Source organism: Podarcis tiliguerta (assembly GCF_965153285.1).
Source record: "Podarcis tiliguerta genome assembly, chromosome: 4".
Classification (NCBI taxonomy): Eukaryota; Metazoa; Chordata; class Lepidosauria; order Squamata; family Lacertidae; genus Podarcis; species Podarcis tiliguerta.
The window spans coordinates 37782270-37809662 of record NC_139537.1 but is presented as its reverse complement, the minus strand read 5'-3'; the positions used below and the strand labels follow the sequence as shown (position 1 = coordinate 37809662).

General features: G+C 38.9%; 2 protein-coding genes across 9 annotated transcripts in view; one reads left to right on the top strand and one right to left on the bottom strand.

Moving 5' to 3' along the window:
* Positions 1–27393, bottom strand: part of ARL13B (ARF like GTPase 13B) — a 38076-nt gene that overhangs the window by 5768 nt on the left and 4915 nt on the right. For all 8 annotated transcript variants that reach the window (XM_083438435.1, XM_083438429.1, XM_083438434.1 and 5 more), the window contains exons 4-8: positions 26966–27215; positions 8486–8591; positions 7220–7422; positions 3657–3771; positions 1558–1813 (exon numbers count right to left, since the gene is read on the bottom strand). In XM_083438435.1, coding sequence (XP_083294561.1) covers positions 1558–1813; positions 3657–3771; positions 7220–7422; positions 8486–8591; positions 26966–27215 — 930 coding nt within the window. The remainder of the gene's footprint in view (positions 1–1557; positions 1814–3656; positions 3772–7219; positions 7423–8485; positions 8592–26965; positions 27216–27393) is intronic.
* Positions 9012–19334, top strand: STX19 (syntaxin 19). Its single transcript, XM_083438484.1, has 2 exons — positions 9012–9708; positions 16162–19334. The coding sequence occupies exon 2, from the start codon at positions 16218–16220 to the stop codon at positions 17091–17093; it is 876 nt and encodes a 291-aa protein (XP_083294610.1). The 5' UTR covers positions 9012–9708; positions 16162–16217; the 3' UTR covers positions 17094–19334.

The window sequence follows — 27393 nt, the reverse complement described above, 5'->3', positions numbered from 1 at the left end:
CTAAAGCAAAACACAAGCAACACTTGCAATTTAGCATTTGCATCTAACCAACTCTAATGTTTACTTGTTCGTTTAACAAATAGGTATCCTGCCTTTCTATTTTCAGAATGGCTTATAGTTTCCAAATGGTAAAAACAGTGTAATCCTTTGAAACGACAATCAAATAAAAACAGCAAATAAAACTGCAACATTAAAAATGACCTTATCAGAGGTTAAAAGGCCTGAAAAAAGAAAAATAGTTTTCACCTGGTACTGAAAGGTCATCCACATGGACATTGGGCAAGCCTCCCTGGGGACAACCATTTAAAAGCTGGCTGTCTAATCAAGAAGGCTATCTACAGTTTTCTCTCACCTAAGATAATGGGGACATCTTAGGGAGAGCCTCCAAAGAGGCAAGCCAATCTGGGAATACCTGACGATTTTCAGGCTAGCCTTCCCTACCCTGGTGCCCGCTGAATATTTTGTTCTACAGCTTCCAACATCCCTGACCACAGACCAGAGTGGAACATCCTGATGGAAGTTATAACCCAACAACGCCTGGGGGGCACAATGTTGAGGGAAGGTTAGTTTTGATTAAAGAGCCTCTGACTACAGCACAAAGCAGAACGCCCCACCAAGTGTGTTTAGGATTGCATGGTAAGACTTTTGACTTTCCCTGCTAATTTCCATCAGGCAGGATGAGAAAGGTTCCAACATCTAACCAGAATGACCCTATCAATCCAATGCCTGCTTGCTCAGAATAAGCACAAGTGCACTCTGTGAAATATATACAGAACTGCAAACTTATTTTGGGTTTGTTTTTTTTTTTTATTATTATTATTATTATTATTATTATTATTATTATTATCGTCATCGTCATCATCACCATTCAGAGTAAAAGATGAAATTTGACTGTGCCCATCTGACGGTATGGGGAAAGGGGAAGATGCATTGCATGAGTGACTGTCTGCTTGCATGATGATGGGATGTCATCATATAATAAGTTATAACTTATACTATTACCACTTTGCCCTTAAATAAACAAGGCAAACTTTCATCATAACGTACTACAGAAACATATTGCATACCTATTATCCAATTAAAACAGTCCAATCTAACTTTAAGAGCAACATTTGCAGTATGGTATCGTAACTGGAACCCACCAGCTTACGAAGGAATTAAAAATAAAAACCCACTCAACAAGGGCCCCCTTTGGTAACAAAGATGAAGGATTTAGAGCAGCTTTTAAACCCCCAACCCATTCACTTCATCTTTGAGCTGAAAACTACACTACAGTACGGAAGCAGGAATCTGTTATGCCAATTTTCTTCTGCAAATGAGGTAAGAACCCCTACATTTCTCCCAAAACCTGTTTAATCAGAAGCAGGAGGAAAAGGCAGCTGTCCTGCTGGATCTTCACTTCTCCAAACTGTAGTGCAAGTGAAAAATATTTCCTGCATTTCATCCAACCATTATGTGCATGCTAGAGGACGGAGAAGGGGAGTTGTGGCAAACACAATAGAAGCTGGCTAGCAAGTGAAGCCAGTGTTTATACTACAAGCATGAAACTCAACCCACCTATTCCAGAATTCAAAGTGGCATTATCACCAGAGTCAAGACTTTCTGAAATTTGCTGGTCATTCTCATCTTCATGTTCCAAACGTTGTGTTAGTGCAGATTTATAGTTTTCTACCAATCTACTCTCATTTGATCGCTGGCTGTTCAGGCTCTGAGTGTCCATTTGCTCCTGATCTGTTTTAGGTTTCAAGGCAATGGAAGACTTCTCATTTTCCTCCCGCTGCCTCTTCTTTTCTTGTTCAATTTTCTTTTCATTCTAACAAAGCAGAGAAAAAAATGCAATTTTTGTAAACCAGCAGTGCAGACATGAAATTTTGGGGTGGGCAGTGGAACAGGGGGAAAGTCAGCAAAAAGAAAAACAAACAACTCTACAAGGATCAGTGAAAATATTATATTATTATTATTAAAATCATTTGTAGCACAAGCTAAGCAAAACTTTTTATAATTGTTTACATTCAGCTCAGCAATATATCTTCAGAGAGAAAGGGTGCCTCTATTTGAAGCGAGTTCACAGTCAGCCTAGATTTTTTATTAATCTCCTAGGTAGCACACCATCCTTTCTGCTAGATCATAGATAATCAATAATATAAAATGAAACTTCAGATATAGAAGACTTAATATCTGAATATTAGTTAGTTTCTGTATTCTTAGTAAAGGCATGCTATATGCAACTTTACATTTTAATTGTTTTTAAATGTCAGGTATTTAAAGGTTCAGCTTTACAAATATTGTCAGTAGTGTTAGTTTAGTTCCCGTGTATGTACACAGAGATTACTGGGGGATTCCACAAACAAACCACTGTGTATAATGTACTTAGACTTTGTAATATAGCTTCTTCTTTGCTGAGAATACTAAGCTTTTAATCACTTACATTGATTTCGGAAGCTGAGCTGCTGACATTTTTTGGTAATGTTATTCTAAACCAGTTTAACTAAAAAAAAAAGTGCTGCTATTATGAAGGCAGTTCTGACCTTAATATATGCTTCCAAAGGTCTTTGGCTCATGCGGAAAGGAACAATCAAGAGTAGTCTGAGTACAAGGAAGCTGCTTTTAATGCAGCTCTTTTGTTAACACTTGTATTTGTTTTGAATTATATTTTATGTTTTCAGCAAACTTGGAAAAGCAGGAGCATATACATTTTCAAAGAAGCTCATAGAAATGAAGTATCTATAAAAAGTTAGATTGCATAGATGTAACAAGCCCATACTTAGTATTTTTCCTAGAACAATGATGACTATCCTATAGAACGAGTGCAATAACTGGTGCAGCAGCAGAAGTTTATGGCACTCCTGGATAGGAGCCAAGCCTACAGTCCTAAGTATGGCACTCTTGTTTGCATTACTTGCAAGGGGCTGCTGCCTGATGTGCAGACATGGAAGAGGGGTACTGGACTGTATATGTACAGTACTATAATATGAAATACCAAATAGTTTGGGATTAATTTTTGGAGAACTGCCACCACAGCCTTCGCTTGACTATTTAAGATACTGAGTTGTAGCCAATGCTGCTGTTCAGTTTGCACAGCAGAGTTCCATTTGCACAACAGAACTTCCCCCTCCTCTGCCTTGAAACCCCCCGCCACCCCCACATTCAACCTCAAAATTTGCTCCACTGGGTTGAGGGACTGTCTGGAGCAGATTAAGAAGAGGCACATGGGAAGAGCAGAAGAAAGGAAGTCCAGTTGCACAAGTGGAATACCATGCTCACGCAGCACTGGATACAAACCAGTTTTTAATATTATACATTGAATATTTAAAATACGTTCCCACAGTCAGACTAGTCAATGTTAATAACTTCCAAGTAAACAATGGTGATGATCATGTTGAAACTCCCTTACTTGAACATATATACTGTAATGTACCTCTTTTAAGACTTCTAGACCATCCTTTCAAACCCAAACCAGCACTTATCTAGGATTCTTGATATTGGTAGGGGCAGTTGCTGTGTTGCTCCAAATACTTTTTCAATTAAGGGGAAGGTTGAGCAGGAAAAATCACTACTAATCAACACTCAGAATCCATATCCATTATTGAACAGTATCAGTCTGAAATATATGGATTATCAAAAACATTTTTTAAAACATACGAATGTTCCGATACCTCAGTGATTACAGCTGATATAGGCTGGAATGGGTTGCCTCTTATTGGTTCAGTGTCATCTTCATTAGGAACACTTCTTCCTTCACGTTCTGCTTCTTCTCGCTCTTTCCGATCTCTTTGTTATTGTTGTTGTTTTTAAAAAAGAAAGACAGATGATCTTGAATCAACACGATTCCAAAGGAAATGCCATTGAGGTTATGATCCTTAGCACATTATAAGTGTTTAAAGCATCTCATGTACATTATGTCAGTCATCCTTACAACACCCCTTGTAACAAATGTATATTATTCCTCAAATTGCAAAGAACGAATGTGAAGGTGAGAGCACTGGCTTTTTTGAGGCCAGCCAGCAGGGGCTGAAATGAGATCCAATTCTGAAATGTCCTGGCTGATGGCACGCACTCTTTTAGCTATTAGCACCACCAGCTTTCAATATACATTTGAACATGCATTCTGTTCTATCCTTAAGGCAAAAAATTGAGTGCAAATCAGAACAAGATAAAATTCAATATCCCTCTATTTTCCAAAGATTTTACCACGCACAAGACCACCACCTGATTCTCATGGCAGGTTTCTCCAATTTTGTTGTTGTGGTATTGTTAGCAGCACCTATTTTGGATGATTTGAGACTTGCCTGTTCTTTGAAAGCACACAAGGGCAGCCTTATTTACCAGGTGCAGTGAGTAGGAAGATAGATAGAAGGGAGTTGAGTGTGTTTGGGAACCTCTGATACAGCACACTCCATAAAGAGGAATCATTTGACTAGCTTGGAGGTGCTTCTGGACAATTTAATTCAGACAAACAACAGTCAGGAACCAAAAGGAAAATAAAGGTATGGGGGCAGCTAGGAAAAAGGTGGGGAGCAGAGAGAAAAGGAAAAACAGTGGCAAAGAGGCTTGTGTAGGAGAAGGGGGAGAATCAGGAAAGGAGGTTATGGTTGTCAACCATATAAAGTTTTGAGTACACAACACTTGTGAGTTAGATCCAGTTAGATGCATTTCTTCTAGTGGAAAGTCTCTGCTGGAACCAAATCTGTACTCAAAGCACTTTTCTGAGAGGTACAAGCAACAAGAAATGTATTGATTTTTTGTTATAGTTTTGAAAACTTTTGTAAGAGATTTGGTGTATCATCAATGTACATGCTGCATTCACTGTAACTTAATTACTTATTACATGGATTTTTAATCTTTCCTACATTATCCAATATATGTTTCTGCACACCATATACTAAAATGACCAGAAAAGCAAACACAATGCTCCCATAAATTCCACAGAGACTTGTAATACTGCACATCCACTGTTTGCTTTTAAAAAAATATATTTTCAATCCTAGAGACAGCAACTGTAGAAATCATGGGGACAGAAGTGAAAGAGGACAGCAGAGAGATTTGGAAAACAAGTCATTACTATGATCAAAATATCAATAACTCTTTTCTGTTATAAAGCTTCAGTTTGGAAAGAGATCACTGTCTGGACTTCTGTCTACAAAGCTTTCTCCGAAGCATGGTACTATTTTCACCTAATTTATCATAGAATAGGAACAGAAAACTATAGGAACACGAGACTAATGAACAGCCATTTCTAGGATGCTGACCTGAAGTGAGAAAAATTGGTGCAAAGTATCTGCCTTTTACCGCCTCTTGATGAACCATGCAGAATTTTCTGCAGCTGCCTGCCTCTAATCTTTACTCTACATGCTTTACTGTATGAGAAAAAGTTCTCCCAAATGCATGCAATCATGGAAATAACTTGATACTGTGCAATCTTACATCATCTACAACTTCTACTAAAAACAAGCTTACAGGGCGAACCTAATCATGTCTATTCAAAAGCAACTACCACTAAATTGAATGATGCTTATTCCAAGGTAAGTAGAGTTAATGTTGCAGCCTCAATGTAATGACCATGCCTGGTCATTAGAGCAAGCAAGCAAGCAAGGCAGATGCTTGAGCACATGGACTCTTTTTGCTCAGTGTGTAAACACAATGTTTCTCTGCTGCTTTTGAAAGTTTAGAAACTGCACTGAAGCACAATACATTTAAATACATTTATTATCTGGACTGATTAAATGATACTGGAGTGCTGTACTTTAGAATGGTCATTTAAGGTGTGGACAGTACACCCTGTGCTGAATAAAACACAAATCAATGTAAAAGATTGGCATGTTAAGGAATTATGAACACAGATTGTTTTTTTAAAAAAGTAAACAAAAACCTCATGTGGTCCGTCAATAAAATTACTCATGGTTGTTTTACTCCAGAATGCTGTGCACATCATAATAACAGCATGTAAGAACCTGAACCTAGCCCTAGGATTTTGCAAGGAACAGCAGGCACCACCACAGCAGGCATCACTGTAACAGCCTCACTCTAATGATGCTCCAGGTTCCGACGAAGTAGTTGACGACTTCTAACACATGACTGGGACGCGGGTGGCACTGTGGGTTAAACCACTGAGCCTAGGACTTGCTGATCAGAAGGTTGGCGGTTCAAATCCCTGAGACAGGGTGAGCTCCCGTTGCTCGGTGCCCTGCTCCTGCCAACCTAGCCGTTCGAAAGCACATCAATGTGCAAGTAGATAAATAGGTACTGCTCCAGTGGGAAAGTAAACGGCATTTCCATGCGCTGCTCTGGTTCACCAGAAGCGGCTTAGTCATGCTGGCCACATGACCCGGAAGCTGTACACCGGCTCCCTTGGCCAATAAAGCGAGTTGAGCACCCCAACCCCAGAGTCGGTCACGACTGGACCTAATGGTCAGGGGTCCCTTTATCTTTACCTTACCACATGATTACCAATACACTTGGAAAGCGACAATTAACAGCTCTGGGGGGTAGGACTCAAACCAATGGCTTCAATTTACAAGAAAGGAGATTCCAACTAAACATTCGGAAAAACTTTCTGACAGTAAGAGCTGTTTGGCAGTGAAACAAGACTCCCACAAGAGGCAGTGGACTCTCCTTCCTTGGAGGCTTTTAAGCAGAGGTTGCGTGGCCATCTGTCATGGATGCTTTAGCTGAAATTCCTGCATTGCAGGGGGATAGACTAGATGACCTTTGGTCCCTTCCAACTCTATGATTCGATGATTTAGCAATCTCCAACACATGTACTTTTCTAGTTCAATTAAATAGTAACTTTAACATTGTCATAGAAGATTCATTGACTGTTCCCCTCCAGGGCACCCATAAAGACATCCGTAAACAAGGTTGTGCACATTACACTTGTCTGAGATGCGATGATGTTTCATGCTGTACATAACACTGACATATGGTATGATGAAAGGCAGTAGAAAAAATGTTTTATGTAACTACTTATATATCTTGGTAAACTATTTTTATTTTCCTTTGGGGTTGCTATTATATTTATTTCAAAATAAATATTTTTAAGTAAATATACATTATTATGTTATTTCAAGTTGTTAAGTTACTTCAAAATAAATAAATGAAAGTTATTATGCTACTTCAAACTAAACAAATGACATTCTTTAAATAACTAAATTTTTTTAATAAAAAAAAACTTAATAGTGTTCTTTCATACAGTCCCTTCTTAAAAGCAAAACAAACATACCTTTCTTCCCGTATCTTCCTCACTCGTTCTGCCCGCTCTCTTTTCTCTTGTTCTTCAGCTGCTTTTTGCTCTATGGTGTCTTTCTGGATTCGTTCATGTAAGGCATCAAAATCTTTGGCTATAATATGTAACAGCCAGAGTAAACCTTTCTTTATAGATTTGTCAATTTTCTTTCCATAGCCCATGATCGCTGAACAAGGCTCCTATATGCAAGAGAAAAATCAGCAGCATTATATTGTTAAATTACTATCAACGTGGACAAAGAGATCCTAACTCACTGGCAATTATACAGGTGCTTGTCAGTTGGAACTCATACACATTTTGATTCATCTCAGTACTGAACTGTAAAGGCTGCAATCCAGAGAGATGCAGGTGCAGGTTTGCCTACACACTCCAAAAATGGCTTTCCCAGAAGCTGCCCTCATATATATTCCCAAAATATGAGGGAAATGATCACTTTGGCAATTTGGTACAAGAGCAATTTAAATGAGGATTTAGACACTGGAATTTTTTTTTACTAGGGTTCTTCTAAAGCAGTACACATGTGGCATAACGTTAATGGAATTTAAAGCGCTGTCATCTTAAGTGAATCTGCCATGTCAAAGAATAAAATGGGAGAAAGGATGACACCACCACGCATTCAAGGGGCGTGTGAGGACGGTTGTGGGGCTGAGCTTACTAGCCCCGCTCCCATGTGTTTGGCGTAAGTGCATACCAGCATATTGCACAGATCCACAGATAGAAATGTTCCAACAAATACCAGAACCCTGGAATAAAACTTATCGTGAAAGACATGTTGGGAAGATTTGCCATTGCTTAAACTATTTCACTCGGTTACTCTAAAGGTTACTGATTCCCCCACCACACCCTGTCGCCACCTTTTATTAGCAACATTTGTTAAATAAATAAGTTAATAAAGCTCAAGAGCAGCAGTTAAATTCAGTGCAATGATGGACACTACAATGGAACAGCAGCCTAAAGCATTTGAGTGGTGGCAAAGGCTAGGGTGGGTTTGGCCTTAATTTCCTTACAGTCTGGATAATAAGTCGCTGAAGCAAGTCTACCTGTCTTTTATTAAAACTGGTGCAGTAATCACAACCAGAGCTCAGGAGCACAGAAGAAGAGAAAATGGCTGGTTGTAAAGTGGATGGGAACAATGGGATTACACAATTCTAGTTTCAAAGTTCTGCTCACACATCAGGTTTAAGGAAGTTAATCAATCTTATTAAAATGAACCTACAATTAATCTTATTAAAATGCACTTACAATCTGACAGAGACATTTGTGCTCGTTGACAAGCTTTTCGAGAGATAAACACTCAATTACATCCGCTTCTGCCAAGGCGCCTTCTTTATCCTGCTTATTTGCTAACCTAAGAAAAAGAAAGCCACCAAGTGAGAAGATGCAACAGCACTGTTTACATTAGTAAACGTACAAGACAACAAGCAATAGCAGGAGAAAATCTCAATTTATGTGTGCAATAGAAGGCAGTGACAGTCTCCAATATTGCCCATTTACAATAATTACTCCTTAGAGGAATAAGTTGCACATAATGGTTAATCATCAGAAAAGGAAAATCATAACATTGTATTAATTACTCTTAAAACATACAGTATACACTTCTATTTTTTTTGAAGCAGGTGAATGTCAAGCTTATTGTTTTGTTGTAAATTGTTCCAACAAAAGGAATGCACAAATTCAAAGAGTTATTTTTAAGTAGAGTTCAAACTTGTGTATCTTCAGTGGCCAGAACCAAAAGCTCTGTATGGTGTTTCATGCCTGCACGATAGCTATTCCTAAGGGCTAGCGCTCTATCTCGCTCTTGCGTACGTGCTCTCTCTCTCTCTCTCTCCTCTCTCTCTCTCACACATACACAGCATCTCATGTGAAAGGATGGCATGGAGTGGGGAGGGATCAGTCACTCTGTACATTCACACGATAGCACTTTATGCATGCTTGTTGACCTCTGAGGACCCCAGTATTTCCTCCCCTCTATATTATCTGTGATCCCTGGCACTGATATGCATAGTCTAAAAATTCCTCTTATTTGCATGCCAAGTATCCGATGTTCAGGGGATTTATTTTTAGGAGTAGAATCATATTAAGCAACAGGCATTTGCAATGTAAACCAGCAAGTCCAGTAAGGAGGAAGGCAGGCAATGGCACTTCCTGGTGCTGCCTCATTAGAATAGAATGGCCCGCCTTGAAAGCAAGGCTGGGTTTCCAACAGGCAGAACCAGATTCCCCAAGCGTAAAGTAAGCAATTTGCTCTGTTGTACAACGTAACTAGTGAAGGCTCTCATACTCCACAGCTTTCTAAGATGCACTTTCCCAATGATCATTAAGGTCTAGGAGGATTAAGTAAGCAGAAACTGTTTTAATGGAAATGGCACTCCTGCTCTGTTCTTTACCCTCACAAGGATATTGAAAAGCATCTTGAAGCACCAGATCCTAAAGAGGCTTCCGGCAACTCAGGATTTTAAAAAAAGGTAAGTAGTTGGGTTTTATTTTACATCAAATAATACAAAGTAGAACACTGAGTAATTTAAAAGCCCCCAATGTTAAGATGTGTTAAGAATACAGGAGACGTCTGCCCTCTGCAAAGTTTGAAAACATTTCCAATAGATATGTTTGGAGAGCTTTATTACTTAGGTACATGAATACTAATCTGCTAGACGTGTTTTATGCACCCAAACTCGTTTCATTTGGAAGCATGCCAGCAGCAGCTTAAAAGATGAGAGTTCATTTTTAATTTTCCAAGTCAATAAAACCATTCTTTGCACAAATTCCTCATTTTAAAACTGAGGAAGGTTCACAGCAAAATATATACTTGAAGCAATATTCTGGGAGGTGGGTGGTTGTAAAGTTAAGAATACAAAGCTAAACACTGCGTGAAGGATTCTTGTTTTATTTACTTGTATGCTTAATATACCTACTTGAATGTGGTGTGGAATCAAGGAAACAGAAAAAGGTTGTAAGAGCCTCGGGGGACTTTATTACAGTTGGAGAGCTTCAGCACTTTTATTTTAGGAATCATGGGAAAGGGAGTGTATGTGTACATTTGACAGAAATGACATCATCTTACAATTATGAAAAAAAATATGAGTACTGTATGTGGAAACGCTTGCAGTCAAAGGTCATGCTCACAGATAACAGATGTAATGAAACTTTACTCCAGGATTTCCTTAATCCTCAAAAAGCTGGGTTATTATTATAAAAGGTTAAAACATGATTTTTTAAAAAGTTCAGCTAAACTTGCCTGCTGCAAGCTGCAGGGTGAGCACAATGTAATGCCTCAGATGGCACTTTCATTGATACATTAGAAATTTCCTATAAAGTCTGGCTTTACAAGTGATTTAAAAATATTCTGTTTCTGTACTCTGAATTTAGATAGCGGCTTTTCATATTTTCTGCATTCAGAAACTGCCTTGTACACCAACTTGTCCGTCAACAACTCCCCTCAAAACAGAGAGTATTCTATAATAATCAGGGCATGCTGGCAAGAGCCTTCACTGCCAGGTTGCCCAAAGTCACTTCATATTCCAGTATGCTGGTCTTCAGATGGTGAGTCACAGCATGACCTAAAGTGGGTCTCAACTGTAACATTACCACCATAGAAATATACATTAAAAGATTAAGCTCTGGAAAGCCTTGTTGGGGCTAAACAATGGATCCCAAGTCTAAAAAGGTTGAAGATTGCAGCTCTAAAACACCTGCAGCATTTCATACATTGGGGACCCGCCTTTCGGAAATATTTTTCTGCCATTCTTGTTATTCTCCTAGAGAACGTCAGGGTTCCTCAAACTACAGTTCGGGAAGGACTGTTCTAGACAAATGCTGCAATGTTAACACTGCAAACACTCAAAGGAAACATTAAATTAAGTTATCAACAGATTTTGTATCTCTTAGCCTGATTAAATGTGCAATAACCACTGTAAAGATTTCAATGACTAGCTCAACTGCAGGGTATCCAAGTCCTTAGAGTATTTCACCAATACAGAAGTAGACATTTTGTTAAGCAGCTGAAACAGTTCAAGACTCCCTGTTTACCAGGGAAAGCGTCAACAAGGGAACAAATCATGCCTGCCCTGCAAAACTCGCAACACAAAATCTGTCTTGCAATGACAACCAAAACTCTTGCAGAGAACAATTCCTACCTCCAAGAGTATTGGCACAGCCCATATGAAACTGTTCATAACATTATTCAACAAACAGTACAGTTGCAGTTACAAATACAATTGATTTCTCCAGTCACCAAGAACATTAGCTCAATTTATTTATGGCTCTTTCCAAGTAAGGCATACATTTATGGTGCTGGTTTTTTCAAGTTTGTTGCTGCCGATTGGCAACTGAAGCTCTGGTTTCATTATGAGCTGTTTCTTATTACGAAGTGCTTCTCCTCCTCCTCATTTCTGAATCACACTGCCTTTCTCTGGGAGTATTCATTTAGTGATCTCCACCCTGTATCATTTGGTTCTCACCTCTGGAATAATCAACTCTCACCCAATACTTCGTTATATAATAAAGCTGTTGTAAAAACGATACATGTGTTGACCCTGGTCCAACACCAACAATCTTTAATAGAAGGGCAATGCTATTCTTGAAAAATGAAGATATTCTATTCCTTATTTGAGACTTTAGAAGATTGAGGCAGGGGGAATGTAAACTTCTGCCATAGTAAAAGCAAGGTAGAATCTTCACAAGGCATTTTAAATATATATATATATACACACTGTGTTTGTGTGTGTGTGTGTGTGTGCGTGCGCACGCAGTACTGCAATAGAGTGGTAGGAGAGGATATATTTACAATTTCAAACATTTTATATTTAAATTAAGGTTTGTTATATCCCAGCAGCCTACAATGGAACGATAAAGCAAGCAGCAAATATAAAGTTGTGGCCAATGAAGTTGCTACACAAGGACTTTTGCTGGTGCAATAGAACTTCCATTTCCTTTCCTCACCCTGTGCGCCAGCAAATCTGTTCTAGGGGTTCCCCCAATCGTCGGGAGCAGATGGGGGGGCCTGAGAGGAGAGGAGATGATGAGGAAGTTCTACTGAGCCAGCAGAAGTCCTTGCACCAGTGGGATGAATTTGAAGAATATTAGCCTAACATCTCAAAATGTTGCATACTTTTTAGAAAGCAACCGCAGCAGAATGATAAAATGCCAAAACAGCAAGTAACAGAGAAAATAAAAATAAAAATTGTCATTAAAAAAAAATTAAAAACAATAGTTTGTCCGGATGCCTAAAGGAAAGGATGGCCATCAGAAAGAGTGCACCCAGAATTAGATAACACCAATCAAAAATTTAAAGAAATCTATCCCAGCTGCTAGTCACTTCACCTTTGGAAATGGGAGCACCAACAGAATAGTGTCTTGAGGAAGATCTTAACACTCAGGCAAATTCATATAGAGGCAGATACTCTGATCCCAAACTGCACAAGGCTTTTTAAGTTAAAACCAGGGCAATCATATTGAGTTAAAAGCAGAGTTTTGCATTGTTCCTGGAAGCAAAAGAGGCTAGTGCAAAGTCTATTACAGCCATTTTCTATTCTTTGTTGTATACACTTGTGTTTCACAGCTAGAGAGATGTAGCAATGGAGTACTGAGCCTCTTAAAAAGCATATGAGCAAGAGCCAACTTTTAAAGGTCTTATTTTTAACTGTAATAACAAGGCTTCAAGAATTACAGTTTTACATTAATTCAGTTTAATGCAATCCAAGTTAGTGTTTTCCGTAGGTGACAAAATAGAGACTATCGTTCTGCCACTTAATTACTAAGTGGTTAGACATACTAAATTAATGTTGGCCAGGGATGTGTTAGACTGTGCTAAGAGATATTTTCAGGTTGGTACCCTGAAGTCTCAATTTAGTACATCAGTTCATTTTTACATGCACCAAACTGATTTAAAAAGAAAAAAGAATATGCTAAATTGTACCAAGCAGTTTTGTAACATTACTGAAGAAAGTCATCATAAAATTTTCTGCTCTAGAAGTCACAGCGTTTTGCAATGTATTATCAGAACACAGCTTATTTTTCTTGTAGACTGCAAGTTTCCAACAACTGGTACTGAAATATGCTTGCCTATTAAGTTCCAGAACACTCATGGTATTCTAAGGAAATGGGATTGGAGATTGCACTTTAGGAGAATGATACAAGGAGGCACAGAAAATTATACCTCAGTATTAAGGAGGGAGAAAAACACATTTGAAAGGGGACTAATAGGACATACTCAGCAGTTGTATCAATGAATTAGGTGTTTCCCACAGAATCATATGACAAGCAAATACACATCTCAGGCCATAAACCCCAGCTATATAATTTTCAGATGCTCAAATGGTTTCATTAATATGCTTACAACAAGGTACCATATTGCTGATACTTACTCACCACCTTCCTTAAAGGCAGTCTGTATGGCGTCAGATAAGAACTGCTGCCAAACCCAGTTTATTAAATTAAAATATGTATTGCATTCTAACCAAATCATTAATTGATCTGGGAACTATTCCTGAGCCAAGCACTTTAGGGAAGTTCCACTGTTTACAATTGCCAACTGAGACAACTGGAAACTGTTTCAGCATGGAAGCATTCTACCATTGGTCCTGAAACATTAGACTCATTACACAGTGTGTGTTAGCCAAACTGAGTGCAAAGTCCTGACACCAGAACTGCAAATGCATTTACTTTAGATGTTCTATGTGATCTGGCCAAGCAACATAGTAAGTGGTTTTTGAGTATCAAACCTCCTGCTTCATAGAAAAATGAAGTTTGTATTCAGACAGCAATGTCGAGTGAACCAATGTATGAAAAATTCCACTGAGTACAGCTCAAAGCCACCCAACAAGAGTAACAGCTCTTGCCACCCAATCCTTATCCAGTTTTCACAGTTAAGTCCACAGCATATGGGTACAGGATATAGTTACAATAAAGGGACACCATAGATTATACAGCAGCATACAGAAATGCGGTAAACAAGAGAAAAATTAGAGTGAACCAAACCAGCAAGCATAGCCTTAACATGAAGGCAATGCACCAAAAGGTCAGTCAAACTGAAAGCCTACCAAGACTTTTGCTTCTTTCCCTCCAAGGCCATAAACCTTCTCCTTCTTTCTCACCCACCTCTCCACAAATAAAACCCTTCAATGAAAAACAAGCATCACAAGAGCTGGAATTTGGAGCATAATCCTGTGAGATATACAGTTTTATCAAAGGGCCATGGGACTGCATGTTAGGGCACACTCTACTGGGAACAGTTCATTTGCAAATGTCAAAAAACATGAATAGAAGATATCCCCCAAGGGATTGGATCCTTAGTCAGCAATCAACAAGCTATTGAATCTTCAGAGAGTAGAAACTGAAGAGCAAAGAGACATTGATATTACTTCCCTCAGTCCAGTAGTACAGAATAAAGCATTTGCGAATAACAAGTTTTTATATATAATCCTACTCACATTCTGGTAATGTCTTTGGCAATGCCTGATCCTTTGAACAGGCTGAGACACTCTTTTCTTTAAAAAAAAGTTATTCAAATTGGGAGTGGTGTGTGCATGCATGTATATCTTTCAAGACACTGTTTACAGATGTGTAATGAAAAAAATCCCTACAATATCCAAATTTCCAATATAATGGGCTGGGTTTTTATTATTTTTTAAAAGACCTGTATTTTTATCTGCCTGTTTTATCTGCTGTTTTATACTTCATATGGTTGTTTTATCTTATTTATTGTTTGCAACCTTGGGCACCATTGGGTGGAAAGAGGACATAGATATTTAAATTATGTAAGGCAGAGGTGGGGAATCTCAGGCCCAGGGGACAAATATGGGCCCCAGCATGCGCTATCTGGCCCTTGGGACCTTTGCAGACCACTCCCCTTCTTACCAGCCCTGCTCCATGCCCTCAGTTGCTTTTGCCTGACTAGAATGCTTCCATGAATTGTGTTCGTTTGCCTGGATAAAGTGAAGTATGTAGGCTCCTGTGTGTGTTTGTTGCATGGAAGCAACAAAGCCTAATGTACAAAAAGGTAAGAGTCTCAAGCCATCATTTCACTTACTTTTGCCTGTCATCCCACCCAAGCCTCTCATGCATTCCCTGGAAAATGTGGCTCCCAGGTTGAAAAGGGCTCCCCATCCTTGATATAAATAATCCACCATCTCCAAACTAAAGTAATGACTGTTTAAGTTTACCAAGCATTTCAAGTTTTAGAAGCAACAGCTGTATCTCTTCTTGGGAAGTACAAAATAACTGGACTGCTTCCATGCCAAAAAAGAAACTAGCTTTTTGTTTTCGTTTTTAATGTCACAGATTTAGTTCTTTCCAAAGTGCAGAAGTAATGTTTCTGACTTTGTAGTCATGATTAGCAGATTTCCACGCAGATTTCTTGCACAAATTATCTTACCTATTTCATTCCTTTAATAAATACAGAAGAGTACATTCTAACCAGACATGGTTATTGTTTACTTTTGTACAATGTTTCACCACACCAAGCAGTTAGCTCTGCAAAGTTTATAGACTGCACCATGGTTAGCTCTGGAGAGAGAAGGTAAGAAGTGAAAGATCATGCAAGTCTCCAATTCATGATTAGGATTTTTAAAAAATGTTTACATATGTAATTTTCAAGATATTGCCACCTTGCAGATCACTTGAGTTTTCTTTCTGCCCATCACACCAAAAAAGAATAATAAAAAGAAGTAGTACAATATTGGACCAGTATTAGGCAGTCAACAATTATGTGTATTTCCTGCACATTTCAAAGAATCTTGAGGTGGACCCTTAGAGCATGTCTAAGGGAAAAATAAAATTTGCTTTATGTGCAACCTATTTATGGTAGCTTATGCTGCTGCATTTTTCTGACTCCCCCTCCCTCTCCGTTAAAGGTTTTCTGCCATCCTTGTAATAGGTCTGTGGGTAAACAACAGCTTACTAAAGTGGTTTTTAATCCTTAGGTTTACACAACTGTCTGGTTTTAAAAAGAACAGAACCGCAGAAAACTCTACAGAAGATGAAAGACCGCCTTCAAGAGCTTAAATTGCGAGCAAAGGAACTGCAATTAATAGAAGAAAACAGTCGTTCTCCTAGTGTTGTGGCAGAGGAAAAAGAACTTGAACAAACAGCTGTCATTTTTGAAAAGGAGCCCATAACTGAAAGGTACCTGAATGAAATCCAGCAACTTCACAATGATATTAACAATTTGGCAGCAGACGTCCAAAAGTTCAGCCAGCAGCAAAAAAGCCTAGTGGCTTCCATGAGGAGATTCAGCGTACTTAAAAAGGAGTGCAGCATCACAAAAGGGATAAAGGTTCAAGCAGAACACATTAGCAAGTGCTTGGACGACTTGTCAAAAACAGTGAAGAAAGCAGAGAAAGAACATGGTTCATCATCTGCCATTATAAGGGTTCTGAGTGCTCAGCGGGCGGTCCTGTTCCGTCGCTTCCAAAATATCATGTTTCTGTACAACGCCGCCATAACAGCCAAGCAAGAAAAATGCAAAGCTTTTATTGTGCGCCAGCTTGAAGTGGCTGGAAAAGAAGTCTCCGAGGAAGAAGTGAACGACATGGTTCAGCAAGGAAAATGGGAAATCTTCAACGAAAACTTGCTCACTGAGGTCAATATCACAAAAGCTCAGCTATCTGAGATTGAACAGAGACACAAAGAACTGGTCAATCTGGAGAACCAGGTGAGAGACTTGAAGGGCCTCTTTGTCCAAATCTCACTTTTGGTGGAAGAACAAGGTGAAATGATCGACAGCATCGAAATGGAAGTTGTCAAAACTCAGGACTATGTTCAGACGACAACAGAAAAATTCAGGCTGGCGGCAAGGTATCGAAAGAAGCATCCGTGCAGAGCAATATGCTGCTGGTGCTGCCCCTGCTGTTAATAGGGTTTTTGGGGGGGGGGTTGGGGGGGGGATACAGGCAGTTAAATGTTCTTTGCAATAGCCCTAATCCAGTATGTAATGAACTTAGGTGACGCTGCTGGGGGCGGGGGGTTGCACTATCAGGCAAAGCCACTGTTTGATTCAACATTCTCTTTCTCACATGCCCTGAATGCTGCAAATTTGGCAGGGGATCTAAGGAACAAAAGGGGTGACTTACAAGGGAACAGGCAGACTTTCTGACCCTCATCCCCTGCCATTGCTTTTTAAGATCTAGTGGTGGACTTTGATATAATAATGAAGAGTTTCTCAAAAAAGGGAACAAGGTAGTGCTGGGTGTAGCAGGATGGAGTTCTGTTACCAGTCACAGGAACTAGTCAAACAGGTGCTTGTGACAACAGGTGCAACCACGTGCTACACAGCACTCGCCTCCACATTCGATTCACTTCCTTGGGAAGTGACTGTATGCTCCTAGCAATTTTATTCAGCAGTTTAGATGAAGGAAAACTGCAAGCCCAGTGTTATAAATGCTAGGACAATGTCATCCAGAACGTGCTCAGCAAAGCTGCAGCGAGTTCACATTCCTCTGTTGTCTGGCTTTTCTAAGAACAAAGAGTTTGAAATTATTTGTGACTGTGGTATTTCACAAAATACTAGTTGAAGAACAGGGAAATAGATTGTTCAGCTAAAAGAGCTGCACTGAAACAGGTTAAAAGGGGGAAAGGTTGTTACAAAAACATTCTATGTGTAAAATCTTTAAGAATGCAGTAAAGGATATAGCTATTTTTGTATGTTACACGTTTTCTTCCATGTCATTTGTATAAACATAACAGTTCTATGATATTTGGGGAGATGTGCATCTGTAACCAAGGTCTTGGTTTATACTTTCAAAACGTAATAAGTTTCTTCAATATATATGATTAAAAAAAACAAAAATTGGTGCAAATGCATAGCATGCTTCAACCAACTTTGAACATTTGTTATTCCAAAAAGGGAATTATTCTCACAGCACAGCTTTTCTGTGTCTGTTAAACAAGTGTTAGCAATACAGGTTTATTAATTTCATCCGAAGACTAGGGTCAAAAAGGTAAAAAATAAAAATGGGGGGGAAAGGCTATTTCATACATTATACAGGGGGGGAAATTGTTTGTCCCTTCCTTGTGGCCAGTTCCAGTTTCCTGGTGTAGAGGGCATGTATAAGCTGCTATCATGCCACAGGCTAGAACCAAAAGATCTATTTTAGGCATGTCCAAAGGCTTCATCACCCTCAACAGATTTTTTTCTGGTTGAATCACAATACCATCCACTAAGCCATTTTATTTTTTAAAAGGTTATTTTCAAAAGTTCTCTCTGTTCACAAATGTTTTGCCATAGAGCATACAACACAAGCTGAAAGTTGTATTGGACACATAGAAATAGGTATGTGGTTCTTTGACCCTGAGCATAACATCTGTTTATGTAAGCATTGCAACAATTAGACCATAAAAGGGATCGGTCCGTTTGTGGGCATGAGATTCTTGTGGTCATCTCATAAATATATTCCCCCCCACAACTATGCCAGAACACAGTAACATGACACTGACTACTAAAAACACAAAACTAAAGGCTTACTATTAAGGAGCTTAAGTCAATTGATTACAATTGGGTCTACTCTGAATGTGGTTTAACACTGGAGTCATAATTATTCAGAAACGAAAGAGCTATTGTCTGCAGAAGAACTTTTTTTGCTGCCAGCAGCTTTAGCTCTCCATAGTTGTCAAATTACCACATTTCACAAATGCTAATTTAATTTATTTAAAAAGCTAATTTGTTTTTACTCAGAATAGAAAAGTAAAAAGACTATTACCATATATACAGTTTGTTACATAAAGTGCAAATCTATCACTAGTGTGAGACAAGAATGAAAAGTATGTGTGGGGAAGATTAAATTAAACCATGTTGCCAATTTACATATTAGAAAACTATATAAAGAAAACACGTTTTGTTGTAATTATATGAAAAGAAAGGCAGTAATGTATTTGAAATGTGTAGCTGAAAGTTAAAAGTTAAACAGGCCTTAAAACAGGAAAATAAATGTTGGCCTAAGTATGCAAGAAAAGTCACTGGACATTGTCAGGTCAAGAAAATTATACATATTTACTATTCTGCTCCAGACCAATTTTATAAAGGTTTTATTATATGCAATATACTGTAATTGATAAGTACTTCATACATGTCATATTAAAATGACGCTTTTAAAATAAATACTTAAGAATACAGACTACATTCAGAGCAGATTCAAGCATTACATTTTGAATTCTAGTACAAAATGTGCTGGCTAGGTGTCCCCCACAATTAACATGGAAGGAGCAAATGAGATCTGGCCCCATCTGCAGACCAGGTTCAGACAACCTTTCAAAACCATGGCTTATGAATCTGGGAATAAGTGTCAGGGCTAAGCAAAGAACACTCCCTCTTCCATTTAGCTTTGGGCAATCATTCCTTGCTGGTACAAAACTAGAGGGTAGCATTATATTAAATCACTTTGTGCATGGAAAAGCCCAGAGTTCTTTCTTATGTCCCAACCAGGGAACTCTGTGCTATCAGAAAAAGAAGAATGTACCCTTTGTGACTAGTAGGAAGATGCAATAGGCTAGTGGAATCTAGTCTGCTTAATAGAAGGCTTAAAAAACAACAACAACAAAGACCAAAAAACAAGTCTGCCAAGAGGTTAGAAGTCTAAGTTCCCATGTGAACTGCCAAGTACTGTATGGGGTTTTTCTTCTATGGACAACATGGAAATGAAGAGTGCTAAATTTGTAGCAGGCTAGCACCTTCCTTTTGTTGGCTTATTTCCATGGCTGACTTACTCATCTGTTAACAAGCCAGGACGGTAAGACAAGATCAGATCCATCTTAATACCCTGGTCTGTTCACAGAGATTAAGCCACTGTTCCCCATTTTAGAGAGAACAAAATGGGAATTGACTCTACAATAATTTGAACCAGACACGTAAAATTTAGGACTCTTGTATCAATTCATAAAGGAAAGCATGAACAGCTGATGCTGTTGTTCAACCCTGACACTTAAAATTCTCCCCCACCCTGGCAGCATTTTTTTAAAAAATCAGTCCTTCCCATTTTGCAAGACTAGCACACAATAGTCACTACCAAGCTAGTCAGGTTTTTCAGACCAAGCATGTCCAGTTAAAATCTCATATAACATTTTCTTCCAACAGCAGCGTATTTACATTCATGCAACCTTGTAATTTAAAGTAACCTGAAGGAATAGCTGTGGCAAAAACACAGCAATACAACACCAAGGATTTTACACTTGCCATTTACAAAATTTTGTACTTAAAAGCAAAGGCTTTTCAGTTTAAGGAGGTAAAAAAAATGATAAAGTATGGTTTATGGGATGAACTGGTTATCCTTATAAGACTCTAGGACAGAGTTTCCCTCAATTCTTTTTACAACACCCGGTTTCTCCACCCCCTCAACCAACCAGCCATTATAGCTCCTTAGTGTAATGGCTATATTTTCTTCCTACACTGGTCTCATTCACATATAACACTAAGCCAAACTGTGGCTTACTGTGAATGAGCAAGTGTGCTGCTGCACAGTGATGAAACTGCAGCCACTTAAGTTCCTCCCAAACTCCTCTATGCTACTGAGAGCTAAGCTATGGTTTGGTTTAGTGTTCTGCATACCTAGGATCCTGGGCTCTCCCAAACACACTTCGAGCAGTAAGCCAATAATAAATCTAAGTTACTGCTAATGGATCATTTGGAGTCAGGCAAACCACAAGCTCAAATTTGGACACAACAGTGAGTGAAACCATGGGAGAGGAAAGAAGCAGCCACTGTTTCCTCCTGGTGCATCAGCACACTTCCCCATTCATGGAAAGCCATAGACACAAACACTGCCATGGAGTTCCCAGGAATGGTTATCAGCTAAACATGCTTATAGGTCACCAAGATACAGTCATACCTCGGGTTGAAGTCGCTTCAGGTTAAGCCTTTTCGGGTTGCGCTCCGCGGCGACCCGGAAGTAACAGAGCGCATTACTTCTGGGTTTCACCGCTTGCGCATGCACTCAAAATGACGTCACACGCATGCATGGAAGCAGCGAATTGCAACCCGCACACATGGGTTGCGTTCGCTTCAGGATGTGAACAGGGCTCCGGAACGGATCCCGTTCGCATCCAGAGGTACCACTGTAATCCAATATGAACCGAAACAAAAAGAGATCAGAAAACACATCTGTTACAGTCATTCTTCCCTAGTCATACTCCTCCCCTCTTCGATCTGCCTCCTACCGACTCTGTACTCCTACTCCTCCTACTGACACTGGAGACAAATAAAATAGTCACGGCATGGAATAGTCCACAACACTGTAGGAACAGGCATATACAAAAGCAAAGACAAGTAAGAGACCATTCTTGATCCACTATAACTGACTGCAACTGATATTTACACTCACTGGCATAAAGAGTCTAAGAAAAAGTACCTGAAATAGATTACATCAATGGCATGGGAGTTGCTTTTTGGAAGGTTCAGTAGTATTTAAATAACCACTACGTAAGTGGTACAGAAACCATGCTTACTTATTACTTCACCACTGCTCCTAATCTCCTAATCTATGTGGCAAAGTTCTGTTTAAGCGGCCCTGTACATGAAGTATCTGGCTTTAGCAATACCTTCCCTTCCCCTCCCCTCCCCTGCAACTGAACATACATCAACCTAGGGATACAATTAAACATTTTCAGAAAAAACAGACAACGATTTTTGCCTTGGCCTATTACAATATTGCAAGTTGTATGTGGTTGCGATTCAGAACGTTTGCTTAAAAAGTACAGGATGTACTGCTGAATTTACTTCCTAAAAATCTCTGCTTTTATTATTAGTCATTATTGCTACAAAAAAGACACTTGAAACCTCAGACTCAGGAGTAATTAAATAATTTTAAGAATAAGAGCTATGTTACAGCACCACACACATCCCATCAGAATAATTCTTTTGCGTGATTTGGTAAACAAGTTCCCTTCTGAAAGGATGTGCTCCTCACTTATCTCTTCCTGACTGTGACAAGGATCCCATCTAAAACAAAGCTTCAAACATCGTTTGAAGGAGAACATTGTTTATGATTATGGAAAAGCATTGAGCTAAGTTTATTTTTATGGACAAGAGGGACAAAAATGTTTCTATCTAGAAGTAAACAGTGGATTTTTTGCAGGCCACAAAATGTATTTATAAAGAGTCTTACATCTCAGAATAGTACACCAAATCTCCTGCCTGCTTCTGTGTCACTGGCCCTAGCTTACAAGAAGTGCTGGTTATGACCTATAAAACCCTTAATGTCCAAGCTATCTGAAATATTGTATTCCCTCATACAAATATGACCTGGTTTTGAGATTTTCAATGAAGCCCTTCTCTCTGTCCTACCACCTTCACAGGCATGCCTGAATGGGGGAAAGGGCCTTCTTGGTGGCTGATCCCAGACTCTGGAACTCCCTCCCTGGAGAAGCTGATTCACCCCACAAATGCACCCTTTTTTTGCTGCTGCTGTGCCTGCAGACCAGCTGACTGCAGCCAGGCAGGGGGAGATGTTAGTTGCCAAGGGTGGCACCCAGACATCATCCAGTCACAAAAGGCCACTTGCCAGTCAAAAAACGTGACTGGCGCTCAGCTAATTTCGAACGCTGACTCCAAAATACAGTCTGGCTGATGGAAAGCTCCATATGGTTTAGAAGAGAACTCCTAGTACAATCTTGGAGAAATTACTCAGAAGCAAGTCCCACTGAATTCAATGAGACTTACTCTCATTTCTGTGTATAGGATTTTAATCAATAAACATTTTTAAAAGTCTTCTAATCCCCTTAAAAAGGTATTGCAATTCTAAACATATTTGACTGATTCAGTACAAGAACACACATTCAGAATGTATTCACTTTTATCTACAACTTTCAGCACTGAAATCCTCACATCCTTCTGAAATAGTTTAGGCTGATATATAAATGCCAGAGGTAATCTATAGAGCTTTATAGCCAGATAGGTATTTGTAACTAAGCCTTCTATATTAAATTCCTATGTTCTATACCAGAATGGTATTTTTCTTGTTTTACTAGGATTGTGCTCACAAATATTGATCACTTTAAAAAGGGGCTTTTGGTTGAAGAGCACTTAGTCTCTGAGAATGTCTTTGATTCATATAGGCAGCAGGTCCATTCAGATACTGTGCATGCTTTAGTGCAACAACCATGCATGCTTTAGTGCAACAACCATGCATGCTTTAGTGCAACAACCATGCATGCTTTAGTGCAACAACATGATCCTAATTCCCCCAGCCCAGCCGGAGGTGCAGTTAAGGGGTATCTGTTATGCTATCAATAGGAGGCATGTACAGCATGCCTTTCCAACCAAAAGTGGCTTACAATTAGGTGCCACTAAACAGCATGCAAAGTAATGCTACAGATATGGTCTGTTTAAAATATATTAAAGGGCACAAACACGTACACTAGAATAATTGGTCCAACTAGTTAAATCAGGACCCACAACCAGTCTCTTTCTGACTTCATATGAGATGCACTGATATAGGAAAACCACTTTCGGGGCTTCTTTAACATTTGTTTTTCTTATCAGATAAATAAGGGGCATAAGGTAAAGGTAAAGGTACCCCTGCCCGTACGGGCCAGTCTTGACAGACTCCAGGGTTGTGCGCCCATCTCACTCAAGAGGCCGGGGGCCAGCGCTGTCCGAAGACACTTCCGGGTCACGTGGCCAGCGTGACATCGCTGCTCTGGCGAGCCAGAGCCGCACACAGAAACGCCGTTTACCTTCCCACTAATAAGCAGTCCCTATTTATCTACTTGCACCCGGAGGTGCTTTCGAACTGCTAGGTTGGCAGGCGCTGGGACCAAACAACGGGAGCGCACCCCGCCGCGGGGATTCGAACCGTCGACCTTTCGATTGGCAAGCCCTAGAAAAGTGAAAAATAGCACTGATTTTACCTAAGATTGGGGTATAGTAATCTGCCATTAGACTACAAGAAAGCGGAGCCTAACAGAGGTCACCAGATGCAATGGAGGGTAGAGCTTGGGTGTGAAAGAGAAAAATTCAGCCCACTAAGTATCTGCCCGAATTCCTTTGGTGAGAGATGGTGGGAGGGAGGGAGATGGGCAGGCGTGTGCACATATAATTAAAACTGGGTGCCAATTTGCACCTATTGGTTTAAAGGAGGGAGTTTTTGGTATGAAAATGTTAAAGATGGCTGCACTAGGTAAGCTGGAAAAAAATACAGTATTTGTACAAACTTGGAAATTTAGAGTGTGTTTATATTGAAGAAAGCTATCAACATGTTGAACATATTCATCCATCAAGACTTCGAGTGAAAATATTATGGACAACTAAGATGTACTTTTGTACATAACTACTCATGCTTATGCCCTGGGTATGGAAGAGGAGGGCATCCATGGGCCTGATACGTCACAACCATTTCAGTGTTTTTAGATTATAGTGGGTGAGCCAAGCTAGTTCTCAGTTTCTACAATTTAACATAGGTCACTAGTAAGACAGATCACGTCACCTCCAAATCCTTTATACCAAATAGTTGCAGAAAGTATATTATTATGCGTCACAGGGAAATACAAGTACATAGGCATACATCTCTCTCTCTCTCTCTCACACACACACACACATTCACTCTTTGTGGCCAGTGAAGACGGATGGACTTTCAGCAAGTATTGACTGAAACTTCAACAGAGACAAACAAATCTAATTCTAGATAGTGGCCCAGAAATAATAATAAAAAAAGGTTAGATATTCTTCTGCAAAACCATCCATCCTAAAGTTACAACCTTATAATAGCTTAAAGGGATCATAACAAGAAATTGCCTAGAAGCAAAACTTCATTCATTTCACCCTAATTGTTTTAGAGCAAAATGTTGTCAGTATTTCAGTTGTCTAAAGTGAAGATGGTAGGACTAGGAGTATGATCAATTCCCTCCCCCAAACATGTAGCTCAATAATTAAGTTAAGAAATAAAAATAGCAGCTGGCAGCTATAGCTAACTCATTCCAAAACAAAACTCTGAACAATTTTTATTATAAAATGATTGAAGTAACTGATGACAAGATCTTCACCTGTAGGGACTTATCTATAAACAAGAAGCTCCTAGACAGAAATGTGGAAAGAGTTCTAAAGCAGCATTTCTGAACTTTTAACCCATGCCCCCTCTCAGATTATATAAAAATGTTATGCCCCCATCCACATCTGGTGCCCCTATTTTAATTTTTAGAAAGTATTGAAACATTGCTGACTTTTAATCATAAACAGTATTTTGGGGCTCAATTAAAAATAATAATCACGAATACTTTTTAAATGTATATATATATATATTCCCCCCCCCAAAAAAAAAAAATTTAAAAATGCACATGAAATTTAAAATAGCCAGATCTTAGAATATTTTAAATATCCAGTCTGTTGCACAGGAAAATCAGATTCCCTAAGGCATAAATTGTATAATGATGTGGAGAGCCTTTCTCCTGTTTTGGGAAATACAGGGAGATATTTCAACCAAAATTTTTCCAAACTGAATTTCCTGAAATCCTCGTCAGTTGAATCACATTTGAGTTCCAAAAATCCAACATCAAAGATAAAAGATTATTCAGAGTGTTCTCTGCAATTGGCAGGATGGTTTGCTCAGTTTCCTCTGCCAGTTATTTTGTACAGTCATCAGAATTAAGTTGCCAACCGGAAGAGTAACTAGGGTGGTGCAACTAGTGTCCGAACAATGAGTGCAAAATGAGAAAGAGTGTGAGATTGGTCACAGGTGATGCAGTATAGAAAGTCATTATAACAGCACAAATTTCACACAAATATAATTTTCATATTTATTTTGTTACCAAAAAATTAATACTACCCATGGGTAATTAATATAAAAAAATAAGTTAACGGTTTTAGTAATTACATGAAACATTGATTTTTTGATAATTAAACAATATGAAATTCATCTCTAAATGTCTGGCATTTGTTCAATTATATTTTAAGCACAACTTTACTGTCAATTAATACACTCTCTAGTAAGTGATGTATTAAGTCTTGTTGTGCTGAAAACACAATATATTAAAAGTTGCAGCCCTATCAGGTCAAAATGTTACCAGTTGTTACTGAGTGTCACTTTTCTCATTTCATTCTAAATTCATAGTTCTAATTTAAACTGACTATCAAGCCCCACTGCTTTCAATGGAAGAATTAAGAACATGTAAGTTAGCATTACATTAAAAAGCCTGCTTCACTGTGGCTGGATCATGACCATATTGTTCAGAAGGGCAGAAGGGTATTTTACTCTGCAGGTGTCTAAATTGCAGTGCATCCACTTTCTGCTACATCATTACACTGATGTTGGAGTTAGACCTGCACACATCCCGAGACACAGAGTTATGCATGAGACAACTTCAGTTTCTAGACACCAAGTTCTTCTGATAATGCATCACTTGCACCCCCTGGTGTTAAACACGGAGACCTCATTAATACCAACGGTTAGCTAATAACATGCTTATGTTAGACAACACAAGGGTCATATTACTTGTGTTGACATCATTATTCGTCAAAACAATTATAGAGTTATCACTACAGGCAATAATGGAATGTTTGCAGAAATTATACAACTCATTTCAAGAGTGTTTGCACAGACAATAGTTCTGCCATATTGAAGCCATCATTTCTAATGAAAGCAGTAGCACAATACAATTTAATTTCTCTGCTTGTTGGGTTGGAAAGAAAATATTCCGCTTTAAAGGCAACTTAAGGAAAAAGTAGTATCACAAACTCAATGTTTTAGGAAATATATTTAAGTTATTGATCAGTACTTAAAATAATTCTTGATTTTTGTTACTTACACCAATACAGGTTTCCCTGCTATCTTGGGATGCTTTAGAACTTCCGACATAGTTTCTTTTGTCTCTTCCATTCTCTCAACATCACTGGAATCCACAACAAATATTACCCCATATGATTCAGCATAGTAATTCTTCCAGATAGCCCGGATTCTCTTGCCACCTCCCAAGTCAAAGATTGTGACTTCAAACCGGCCTTGCTTAAGATCAATTTTAGAAAAGCCAACAGTTGGGGCCACATCCTCTGGAGACTCTGATGAAATTAAAGAACAAGTTATGAGATACTTGTGATACAGTTTGAATTATCTTTGGGGGGGGGCTGTGGGCACTTTAAGACAGAATACTGGTTTTTCAAATTGTAAAGTTTTTGTTTTGTTTTTTACATTAACAGACACACAAGCATGTGTGAGCACACACAGAGAGACACTTAA

Coding starts and splice junctions, on each gene's coding strand:
- STX19 (XM_083438484.1), top strand. CDS start 16,218: ATGAAAGACCGCCTTCAAGAGCTTAAATTGCGAGCAAAGGAACTGCAA.